This window comes from Cucurbita maxima, unplaced genomic scaffold (assembly GCF_002738345.1).
Source record: "Cucurbita maxima cultivar Rimu unplaced genomic scaffold, Cmax_1.0 Cma_Scf00010, whole genome shotgun sequence".
NCBI lineage: Eukaryota > Viridiplantae > Streptophyta > Magnoliopsida > Cucurbitales > Cucurbitaceae > Cucurbita > Cucurbita maxima.
The window spans coordinates 771056-784053 of NW_019272026.1; the positions used below are offsets into that span (position 1 = coordinate 771056).

The window sequence follows — 12998 nt, forward strand, 5'->3', positions numbered from 1 at the left end:
TGAAAAGAAAATTGGTCCCTTGATTTTTCTTGCGTGTTGTAATGTGTATGCACGCCTACTTAAACCTAACAAAGGAATGTCTTAATTAGTATTTATAATACTCACCCTTGTTCAAACGATTTTCTGGTAAAGACAAGACAGTAGTAGCATAAGAGTGGAGAGTAGAATTATGAGATCCACATGTGGTCACTAATTTTAGCCAACCACCTAAAATTATATATTATTGGTATGGATATTAATTATCTTTTTTTTTTTTATTGAAAAAACTTTGAAGTTTCAATGAAAAATAAATGTCGTGCATATGAATAATTATAATTATTAATGTAAGATTAATATCAATTAAAAATTTAAAGGTTATTTCCACTTTTAGACTTAATTTAAAAATTCAAATTTTATGGCCTATTTTGGAAGATGAACATGAAGAGTGTGTCACGACCATATTTGTTCAATGCGTGTTGTCTGTAGCCATGTCTTAGTCATGCTTGTCCAAGACATATTGTTCATGACTACATGTCCGTTCCGAACTCCTTTTACTTGCTTTCATGTTAGATAGAATTTTACTATTCATGTTATGTCAATAAAGAGAGTGTATGACTGGTCACCAAAATCATGACTACATTTGCCAGGGTTAATTGGATAATGAACTATATTCAAGCCATTCGGGTCTAACTTAACTCGTGTATAAAATTCAAAAATTGAAGGTTTATTGGATAATGAACTCTATTCAAGTCATGCGGGTACAACTTAACTCGTGCATAAAATTCGAAAATGGAGGGTTTGTTAGGAACTGAACTCTATTCAAGTCATTTGGGTCCAACTTAACTCGTGTATAAAATTAAAAAAATGGAGGGTTTGTTAGGAAATGAACTCTATTTAAGCCATTCGGGTCCAACTTAACTCGTGTATAAAATTCGAAAATTGAGGGTTTATTGGATAATGAACTCTATTCAAGTCATTCAGGTACAACTTAACTCGTGTATAAAATTAAAAAATGGAGGGTTTGTTAGGAAATGAACTCTATTCAAGCCATTCGGGTCCAACTTAACTCGTGTATAAAATTCGAAAATTGAGTGTTTATTGGGTAATGAACTCTATTCAAGTCATTCGGGTCCAACTTAACTCGTGTATACAATTCAAAAATCTATGGCTTATTGGGTAATGAACTTTATTCAAGTCATTCAGGTCACTAACCCAAAATTTCGAGTCCAACTTAACTCGTGCATACCTCATATCGACCACCACATACATATTTAGCGATTAAATATAAGATTTAATAAATAAATGTATGATTTGAAGTCAAACCATGGAAGAAGGAACACGTGGTTTGATATATTAAACGTTTGTTTTTTCTTTGAGAAATGAAAATAAGCTTCTATTTTGGAATCTCTAACACATTGATAATTGGGAGAGAAATTTTGAATTCAGCCCTTCATTAACTTCAAAGCCTCAAAATTTGGGTAACGCTTTAATTATATAATATATTGTCAAGATCCATATTTTAATTTCCCAAGGAAATCCCATTTTTTTTAAAAAAAAAATTATTAATTAAAATTGTGCAAGAACACAAAAATAAAAATGCTTGTCGGAAATAAAACCCCCTATCGATTGTCGTAAGTGTTCTAGTCATTCCGTCGGAGTGTTACGTTTATCTGGTTCTCAGTATTATGAAGAGAGGAGTTGTCGTTGGAATCCTCTCCAGTAAGTCAGTTTTTAAATTCTTTTTTCGTCGAAATTATGTCAATTTCGTTACAATTAAGTTGAAGTGGGTTAAAGACTTAAATACGAGAAAAATTTACATGTTTTAAGAAACCACGTCACTATCCATCGCCATAAAAAAAACAGTTAAGAATTCAATCATAATTTTCGGTTCTTAATTCTAATTACAATGTCAATAAAATTATTGTCTTAAAAATATGATCAAAATTATACAAAACCATCTGTCCATGATTTTTAATTTTAATAATTTTAATTACGAAACAATAGACTTGATTTTGGAGGAAAAAAAGATATAGTAAATATATCGAGATTGGATTACAAGGTGATTGATTTTTACCGTCTATCTTGTTTTAATTGATATCATCAAAAAGATGGATCCAAGGTTGAATTGGACCGTGAGCAAATGTAGTCTACTACCAAGAATAATTAGTAACCCGAGCTTAGGTCAATCATGTAAGTGACTCCACTATCAACTGGGCTGGATGAATTGTATTATGTATGATTATGTGTGTCCCATGGCCCCTGCACGTGTCATGTATACGATTTATATGTTATTCTATGCTAATTTATGTTATGCTATGGCATAATGTGTTATAATATGTCATGTTATGCTATGATATGATCATGTTGTATAAAATGGTTATGAAATCGGTAATTTATGATCCATAAACCTCCTTAGATCATGCCATGAAAGTTATGTTATGTAGTACAGATTGTACGAGAAATATATAAGCATACTTAACAAACTTATGGTATTATAGATAAATTAAGGTTTGTCTTGCATCATACGTTATGCCATAATTATGAGTTATGAGTACCTCATGCATATTTACGTGTCAGGTGTATTGGAATACTTCCCAATACGATTTACGACATTATGTTCACCCTGATATTATGTGTGCCCTTTCTCTTTGTGGTGTTCGACATAGAGCCCGTTAGCGAGTTCTAGCATGATAAGTCAGACTTACAGGGTTTGCTAGCCTGCCTGGTGGGCCCATGCTCGCAAATGAGTTTTTTAAATAGAAAAGATTAAACCATAAATTTATATCAACTCGTTAAAGTATGTATTTTTATGTCCAAGAGATTAGACATTCAAATCTTTCTTGTACAATAGTAATAAAAATCAGAAATAGCACCGAACATAGATGGGAAGTCTTTCCCATTCCTATCTTAATTTAATCTCCTTCTTTATGAGATTCTTATTTATTTTTGTAGGAATCGAAAAATTATACGTAAGAAATTCATGGAATCTTTTTTTTTTTTTTTTAACAATCTGAAAAATAAAATTTAATAAATCTAACTATTCAATGTCATCGATATTAAAAGTTTAAAAAAAGTTGGAATATAATTTTTAATATTAAAGTTTATTCATGTAATAAATAGACATTAATTTCTAAAAATTCTCTTTGCTATAATTTAAAATACCCTAACATTTATTCTCCTATATGTGTAATAAATCATTTTTTAAATCATAAATTACTTTAAGGATCACATCTAATTAAATAAAATCTACCATACTATACATTAGCTTACCGGCTTGAAGAAGTTATTGCATGTATCATTAGCCTGCGATCGTTGACATATTAGATTACGGGCTATAACTAGCTTGAGTCTAGATTGGTCACGTTATCGGGTCAAATAAAAAATAGAAATTTGAGATTAAAATTAACACAATTCCCTCATTTTAAGGTTAAAATTATTTATATTCCTTGTAGCCTTTGTTCTTTGATTTTATTAAGTTTTCAGACCCTTTGAGCTTTTTCTTTCGAGCGTCCCCTCAAGGCTTTAAAATGCGTCTTCTAAGGGAAGGTTTCCACACCTTTATAAAGGGTGTTTTGTTCTTCTCCCCAACCAATGTGGGACATGGTATCAAAACCAGACACTGGACGATGAGGCAGTGTGCTAGTAAAGATGCTGGCCCTAAAAGGGGTGGATTTGGTGGGGTCCCACATCGATTGAAGAAAGGAACGAGTAACAGGGAGGACGCTGGGCTTCGAAGAGAGGTGAATTGTGATATTCCACATCGGTTGGGGAGGAGAACACATTACCATTTATAAAGGTGTGGAAACCTTCTCCAAACAGACTCATTCTAAAGGAGAAACCCAAAAGAAAAAACTCAAATAAAACAATATCAGCAAGCGGTGGGTTTTGCTTTCCATTTCCATGAATATCAAAACATAAAAGATGTAGCAATGAATGCAACCAAATATGTTGGCTCAACTCCCAAAATTTATTGCTATTAGAAACTTTTAAAAAAATGAACCAAAAAGTTTTGTACTTTAGGGAAGCATTTATATAATGGAAAAACCTAAAAACCCTAATGTCAATGCAATTAGCTTATCATATCTTCATGAATTTAACTCACCCATACTAGTTTAGGTCACTTGTTATTTCACTTCATTTCAACTACTAAATTAATGTTTCGGTTTCAGTTTTAAATATTCTACGATGGGTCGACCTTTTCTATCAGTATTTTCGTACGTTCCTAGGTTTAATGTTGGCATAAATGGGTGAATCATTATTTTCAACTTGAAACGTCTCATTATTAATTATAAGAAATTCTAACTTAGTTACCAAGATACCTATGTTGCCTTATAACAAAATATCAAATATAATATATATGGTAAACTATAATTCATTCATGTCACATTATCTAATTAACAAGAGTCTACATCAGTTGAGTTAGAGTTGGATTGGAGAAACCTTTTGGATCAGTCCAAAATCTCGAGCTCGTTGGGTTTTTTAAAAAATTATACTTTTTTACTATACATGCTACGTAAATAATTAAAAACTCTCAAAACTTAAATATCAAACATTTACGAGTCACAACACATTACTAGCATCGATACAATTTTTAAATATTCTTAATCTTCACAAAAATCTTAAAAGTAAGGTAAAGTAAGGTTGAGTTGTAACCCTATTTTTGGATTTGTTGGTTTGTCGAGTCAAATCAACGACTCGAAAAATATAAATATTAAAATAGTATTTTTGGTTTGGTGAAAACAATAATGAAAAAATTTAAAGGATGGGCCACTCTTTGGAACCCACCTCCTTCCTTTTGGGTTTGCTTTAAAGCCAATCACCGTCAAGAATAAATGACTTGGAAGAAAAATAAGTCTTTTTCAATATTTTATTATATTCATAAAATTGTTTGATTATTGCTTTGGATTGAGGGTTTGATTTGGTATGTCCCAATACAAATTAGGTCAATGTTTGGCATTGTTGTATTGTCTTTATAATTATACAAATTTATTTTTCGTTTGGACTCGGTTGAATTTTTGGAAGATCGAAAATTAGGATCAGTTTACCGGCTGACATTTTTTTTATCGGATTAACTCAACCAATCCAAATATAGGGTTACGTAGATGTAAGTGATATTAGTGATGCATTGTGACGAGTGAATGTTTGATATTTGAATTTTCTGAGATTTTAGTTATTAATTTAATAGTTATTGTCGATAAGTAGATTTAAAAAAAAAATTAAAAATAACCCGACAATCGAATATAATTCTACTAAAAAATAGAGGGTTGAACTGAATTGAGTTGAAGTGTAAAGTTTGTCTTTCCATCTGCCCAAAGGGTTGATTGGTATGGATGGGTTGGTTGAAGATATTTAAGAGGCTACTTTTACTTTTTACTTTTTTAAAAACATGAAATTTGGGGACAAATCAATTGTATCGAACGAGGGTATAGGATTCATCTTGTTCTAGTGCAAAAACTACGACAATGTTTACTGACTAACGTATGTTATATCCGAAGCATGAAGAATAAATTTATCGACCTTGGTCATGTAACAACTCTAGATTTCTAATAACCTAAAATCGCTACCGTCATCTTAATCTAAACTTTTACGTGGAATTGAACTCTTAAAAACGGAATCATAAAGAATAACTTTATCTTAAAAACATAACACGAATTAAAACATTCTCATGGTCTTATGTATTAAAAAACATAATTAAAAAACAAGCTAAAAACAACAATAATAAATAATTTAAAGCATAAAATGCATAAAGACGTGTACTAGTCTAAGTCTAAGAATTTAAAAATGTTACTAGCCTATGTACATGACATGATTTTGATTTGTGATATCGTCGTCAGCCGTATAGGAGCGCGTTGCCTTTTTCGAAAAAAATGTAGCACAAGACCTGAGTAATTCGAGAATACTCAGTGATCTCACTATTGGGGTCGAAAAAATGCAAACACATGCAAGATATGTTCTAGGGACCTATCGTTAAAACCATCATAAGGGTGGCCTCTAGCTCGGACTAAATTGGATGTGTAGTACTTCCATATATACGACCCATACATGCAAGTGTGAATCCTCAGGCGATTTGCACCCCCCTGAACCCATCATAGTCAAGTTAGTTGTCCATAACGACGTCTGGTGGTCAACATATCCTTAAGTGTCATGCGCACCATGATCACCATCATCATCATAGTGCTCGTACTCATCATTGTAAAAGGGGATGTTTATGTACACAGAATGCATGAGGTCCCTATGGTTTCTCATCTTTAAAACATCTATGACACAACCCTAATTTTATCCTTATATTACTATAAGTAATATATGTACATTAGTCTTCATACTTTCATCATCATTAACATTAACTAGGATCGTGTCCTAAAAAAATCATCATCATAATGCATTATGGTATTCAAAATATGCTTCTCATCTTACTACGGAAAATAACGTCATATTAAGGAAATACCATCATCTTACGTCATCATACTAGCATGCATCGTCATCGTAATTATCATACAACGTCATATTATAATACATCATAATTATCGTAAAACATCATAAGGCATCATCATATAACTCATTCACGTCATCATACATCATACATGATAAGTCGTCATCAAGCATCATACGTATAAAGCATAAATGACATGTGCTGAGGACATTAGGCACGTGCATCATACAACAAGTATTTTTCCAGTCTATCTTATAGTAAGACCACTTATTTAGTTGACTTTAACGTGTTCTCCTAAATTCGAATACGAGAATCTTTCATTCCTCGAGATCGCTCCAATTCCTATTAGGAGACACTAGGAAATAGCCGAGCTTTAGCCGTCAAAGTTGTGTGAGTCAAGTCGAATCGATTCAAGTCGCTGGAGCCGATGTGTCTGGCCGTGGGTGTGACACGTGTCATCGTGGCGTTGCAGTTTTCTTCTCGGGTTGAGGCGTGGTCGAGGCACGGGTTGGGGTTGCTGATTTGGGCGCGTGGGTTGTGGGCTGGTATTGGGCTGCTGCAACTCCGGGTTGAGGCAATGGGTTTGGGCCTCGATTGTGAGCTGCAGAGGTTTAATTTTCGGACTGCAGACATTTGACTTTTGGTCGAAGGTGCGGTTGGATTCGTGCGGTTTCGGGTCGGTGTAGGTCGGATCCAAATCCAACGGATCCTTTCTTCTTCACCCACTTTCCTCAATTTGCCGTCTCCATTTCTCTCTCCTCTGTAAGTCATCTCTAACGCCGTTTTCGGACTGCAGAGTGTGGTGTTCGTTTTCTAGTGAGTCGTGTGTTAAACGAACACAACTCTTCATAATGGTATGATATTGTCCACTTCGAGCATAAGTTCTCATGTCTGCTTTTGGCTTTCCCAAAAGGCCTTATCCTAATGGAGAGAGTATTCTTTGTTTATAAACCTATGAATGATATCGTGCTTCGTCAGACACTGCCGGAAGATTCTGGCGCCTCGTTGGAATCCTTGGGGCTTCTAGGTCAAATGACAAAATAGTGGAGTTTGTTGGTTCATTCTGAGATGTTCGATAGAAATAGAGCCTTGCTGATGAAGGTAAAACGGTCACAAAAATGCATGTACAAGATACTATCTAAGACCACCCATACCACATATCTATAGAAGGTACTTGTAGACCTAGTTTGGATATGACATGCAAGACTTGGGCACGGGCGCTCAAAATGATGAGAGAGAAGAAGATGAATATGTGGCCACCCAAAACATACCTTCGAGTCAACTATGTGAAAGTTTCCTTGTGTCAAACAAGCAAGATTATTGCTCCCAACTAAAACAAGTTTTTATACTAAGCGACCACTATAATTGATTCATGTAAATTTATGTGGCCATCGACTTTATCGTTTATTGCTGGTAACAAGTATTTTCTTTTACTTATCGACGATTATAGCTATTGGGTGTGAGTGTACATGCTTAGAGAAAAAAGAGAGCATTATGTGCATTTAAGAAGTTCAAAAGACTTGGTGAAAATGGTTCTTATTGTAAGGTAAAAACCTTGCGCATTTACCAAGGTGCTGAGTTCTTATCCCAGAGCTTCTTAAAATCTTATTAAAAAAAGCATCAAGCATCAACTTACCACACCGTACACTCCACAACAAAATTGTGTGGTTGAGAGAAGAAACCATACCATAATGAACACTACAAGAAACTTGCTCAACAGCACGCAAGTCCCGACGATTTTTATGGGTGAGGCAATACAACATGCGGTTAATCTTCTAAACCATTTATCAACAAAGTTATTGGACACTTGTACCCCTATAAAACATGGTTCGGTAAGACACCTCACTTCGAACGTCTAAGAGTTTTCAATTGTACATCACATGTTAAGACTGCAAAACCATATTTCAAAAAGTTTGGTGAAAGAGTCCAAAAGATAGAATACTTTGGCAGAGAGGATGGGGGCAAGGCACACAAGTTGTATGATATGCAACATGAGAAAATTCATGTAAGTAAAGATGTCGTATTCGAAGAAGAAAAGAATTGAGATTGGTGTAGCATTGGTGATAACAAACAGACTCTTATAGAGTTAACTACTCTCGAAGAAGTGGGAGACGCGACAAACCTAGAAAGTGCCCCGGTACCAACAAAGTTTACATGTCCTCACGGGAGACACATTAAAAGGTGAGATAAATTCTTTAGAACAAGAGAGTGCAGGCGAGAGTACATAAGAATCAACAACAAATGGTGGACCAAAGAAGTTTTGTTCTCTCTCTAAAATTTATGTTGATACACTTGAAGAAGAATTGGATTTTGACAGCTAGTGTTGCTTGCGGTCGAGGAGCCGAAAATTTATTGTGAGGCAACAACTAAGACGACATGGCAGGAAGTCATGCAAAAAGAGTGAAACCATTGAGAAGAACAAGACTTGGACACTCACCAACTTACTACCTCGACAGGCCCATTGGTTTGAAGTGGGTGTTTAATTTGAGGAAGAGTAGTGAAACAAATGTCATCATGCATAAATCAAGATGAGTGGCTAAGCGCTATGTGTAACGGCAAGAATTGGATTTTGAGGAGGTCTTCACGATTGTAGCTAGACTCGACATTGTAAGGTTGATTCTTGCCCTCGCAGCTCAATACCGATGGGAGGTCCATCACTTAGATGTCAAATCAGCGTTCCTAAATGATGACCTTCAAGAAAAAGTGTATGTTACCCAACCTAATGGGTTCTCATCAAAACCAAAGAGCACAAAGTGTAGAAGTTGTCAAAGACCCTTTATTGTTTATGGCAAGCACCTAGGGCGTGGAACTTACGACTAAACAAGAGCTTAAAGAGTCTAAATTTCATGAAGTTCTCATAAGAACAAGTGGTGTATACAAGAAACAATGGAGCTAAAACACTCATAGTTGGCATGTACATTGATGACTTGATCGTCACAAATACAAGTGTGGAAGACATCAAAGAGCTTAGTAGCAAATGATGAAATAATTTGAGAAGACTGATCTCAGGTTACTCACGTATTACCTCGGTATTGAAGTAGACCAAAGGAAATATTGTATAATGCTAAAGCAATTGGCCTATGCTAAGACGATGTGGTCAAATTATTATAAGAAGCTAATTTAGTCATTGGTCGATTAAAAAAAAAAAAAAAAAGTAGGATCCATACGCCCTAGTATTTTTCAAGGGGCAGATTAACCTTGTTTATAAAGAAGATAATTCGATCCATGCCATTAAAAATTTATTATTAAGTTAATAGTGTGAAACGAGTACCTTCCGTAAAGAAACAAAAATTTTCTCAAATATATGAGTAGTTGGGTTCAATTGTATTTGGACGAGATTATTAGGTTGCATGGAGTGTCAGATAGAGATTCTCAATTTACATCGAGCTTTTGGTAAAGTCGTCAATGAACGTTAGGCATAAAGTTTGAGTTTAGTACAACCTTTCCCTAACAGACGAATGGTTAAATTGAAGGCCTAAATCTAACTTTGTAGGACATGGTGCGTTTGTTCATAAGATTTTGCATGTAGTTAGGACATTCACTTGCATTTTATGAACTTCATTTATACAATTGTTAGTAGGCAACAATCGATATGACACCTTTTAAGGCACGTTGTGGAAAAAAATGCAAACCCCATGGCGTTGAGACGACTAGATAAGGATGAGGATGTATGCAAGTACATAAAAGAGTTACAATAACATGAGACATAACAATTTAGAGTTTGAAAAGGGTAACCCGGTGCTCTTAAATATAACATGAATGAAGGACATTATGAGTTTTGGACACAAAGAGAAGCTGAGTCCACGTTTCATTGTACCATTTGAGATACTGGACCGAATTAGTTTAGTAGCCTACTTATTAGCATTACAACCAATCTTTCGATAGTTCATCATGTGTATCATATATTCATGTTGTGAAGGTGTACCATAGATTTGTCTCATGTTATTGATCAGTAGTCACTAGGACTATACTAGCGTGCAAATCTTTTGATAGAATCACAAATCTAAGGAAGAAACATGAAAATGATGGTTAAATATTCGTAGTTTTTCCAAGGAATGTGAGAATAAAGCTGGGTGTCGGGCGGGGTTCGAGAGTAAAAGTTTCAAGGACGAAAGTTCTTTTAAAGTGGATAGATTGTACCGGCCCATAAATTAAAAAAAAGCCTTCTAGTTTCAGCTTTTAATTTGCATGCAACTCGAGGGAGAGCCATCTTCTAACTTCAAAGTAATACTAATACTTTTGTTAACTTTTATAATTTCTTTTACATTGAGTATAATAACGATAACATGCATTTTGTAACAGCCCCGATCAGTTTAGGTCTATAAAGCCAGATCAATACATAAATAATTCAAAACGTGCACATTCTCTCGATCAAGCCAACAACACAACGCTAAACACAAACTAAAGCAAATGCAACATTAAAAACGGTATAATTCAAACCCTTTTGATTATAAGAGGCAAAAGAAGATTATATCTTTTCTCTCTCTTGTTCTTCGTTCTTCGTTTTGTGGCTTTAGGTAGTGCTTTTAGAGCAATTTTTCAAGCCCTAGAATCCAATTCAAAGATGGTGGTGAGGTTCATAGGGTACATATATTTGGTTGACCCCGACAACATTTGCTTCACTATCATACCATTAGCCTTCTGAGAAGGATGAAAGGCATCCCAAAAAGCATACGCATCTCTGTTCGAACATAAATTTGATGCTCCGGTGCAAAGCCCTAATCCATTGTATGGCCCTTGTCCACAACATGCCACTTTTGATGTCTCAAACCCTAAACCATATACCAATTTACATTATTATTATTATTATAAGGACATATCGACATAAACTTAGAATACTTTTTGACATACCAAATGCTTGAGGATTGGAGACAAAATCATTGTGCATTTGTTGAGTATTAACAGCCACAAACACATTGGAACCAACTTGGGCATTGAGTCCTTTGATCATTTGAAGAAGTTGTGGATTATACAATGCCGCCGCACGTTGCAGCTCCGCCGAGCACTGCCCACCGTTACTTCCTCGCATAGCTAATTCTGCTGGTACGCATCCTAGCGGCCCTGTTCCTGTAACCAGAACTCGTCGTGCTCCAAGCTCGTGAAGCCTCTGCATCATAAAATTATAATCTCATCGTCTTATCGAGAGTTGATGTTGATGTTGAGAGTATATGCTTTATTATTATTATTTTTCTAATTTTTTATTAAAAATTTATATGGTTGAAATTTTAGAATTAGGTAATTTTATTATTATTATTTTCAATTAATTTTAAATATAATTAAGTAAAACTAGTTAAAAATTAAATCATTAATAAAAAGTGATTAACTCCATCCACTTACGAGAATTAGGGTTTAAATGAATACAATTATTAGTTTGAGGTTTTAATTTATACATTCTCAATTAATCTATACTCAATGATGAGTACCTTGACGTAACAAAAAAATTTATAGAACAAAATGAGAAAGGGAGAGATTACCATGAGGAGCTTTTGATACTCAACGATGAGTACCTTGACATAATCGGGGAGAGCATATTGCCTTGACCGAGCGGAGAAGGGGACGAGATAGTAATTGTTGACGAAATCATTGCCACCGACGGTAACCAGAACCAAGGCTCCATTTACGAGTTGGGTTGTTTTTTGAGCTCCAATTAAGGCTGCAACTCTTTTTTGATACTCTTCAAAGTACTCTAATTGCCTGAACATTCTTATTATATTGATCTGCACCATGCACATTTTCAACCATTTCAACGAGTTTGACATTGGCACAAAGGGCGAGTTAATGAATCGTTGAAAGATACTTCAGAGTTAGAGGAAGGAAGTAATGTGAACGTACAAACTGAATTCCAGTGTCATTGAGAATGCCAATGCCGGCGGAAGCGAAATTGGCGCCATCGAGCAACCTCCGACCGTTAAGCTCTGGACTCAAATAAGGAAGTAAGAACTCCGACCCGAGTTGCTTACCTGAAAATCGTGTGTTAAGAATATGAATAAAAGATTAAAGCTATTAAAAAAAAAAACAGAGAGAGAAAATGATGCCAACTTAAGTAGTCAGGGATGTTTAGGCCGTTGGAGAAGCGGCCAGTCGGGCGGTGCGTCGGGAAATCAATGCCATACGGGTATGCATCGGCACGAGCTGTGGTGGCAAGGTAGTTGTTATTGCCATTGTCAACCAAAGAGTCTCCAAAGACGAAGAAACTCCGCCCCGCCTTGGCTCGGTGGCTCAAAGCAGCTAAGGCAAGGACGAGGACAAGGACGTCGAGAAACGAGCGCGGTGCCATTGAAGGCGAGCCGAAAAAGGAAAAGGTTGAAGTGAAAGAATTTGGATGTGAAAAATGGAGGGGAGATGGAAGGATGTTATATAGAGAAGAGGGGTGAGATTTGGTTGTTTACATTACAGTGCCAGCTCAAAAAGGGTATGGTTTGTGTGAGTGAGCTGAAAAAATGGGTGTGATGTGGCCAAACATAGAATCTTTGAACACCTTTTAAGGCTGTGCTTTTATTTAATAGCTACATATTTTGGATGGGTAATTAATATTATTCAAAACTTTTAATATCCAAAAAATTAGGGTTTTTTTTTTTTTTTTTTTTTT

At 35.2% G+C, this 12998-nt stretch overlaps 1 protein-coding gene across 1 annotated transcript; it reads right to left on the minus strand.

Moving 5' to 3' along the window:
• Nucleotides 1-10715: 10715 nt before the first annotated feature.
• LOC111485480 (GDSL esterase/lipase At5g33370-like) lies at nt 10716-12744 on the minus strand. Its single transcript, XM_023132390.1, has 5 exons — nt 12449-12744; nt 12242-12369; nt 11884-12126; nt 11261-11516; nt 10716-11181 (listed from the first exon to the last, which is right to left on the minus strand). The coding sequence occupies exons 1-5, from the start codon at nt 12684-12686 to the stop codon at nt 10949-10951; spliced, it is 1098 nt and encodes a 365-aa protein (XP_022988158.1). The 5' UTR covers nt 12687-12744; the 3' UTR covers nt 10716-10948.
• Nucleotides 12745-12998: the final 254 nt, after the last annotated feature.

Bases quoted from the DNA above. Each gene is read 5' to 3' on its own strand.
- LOC111485480 (XM_023132390.1), bottom strand. From the start codon at position 12,686: ATGGCACCGCGCTCGTTTCTCGACGTCCTTGTCCTCGTCCTTGCCTTA. The intron at 11,517-11,883 runs GTAATCTCTCCC...TTTATGATGCAG, and splicing joins AGTATCAAAAGCTCCTCATG to AGGCTTCACGAGCTTGGAGC. The intron at 11,182-11,260 runs GTATGTCAAAAA...TATATGGTTTAG, and splicing joins CTCCAATCCTCAAGCATTTG to GGTTTGAGACATCAAAAGTG.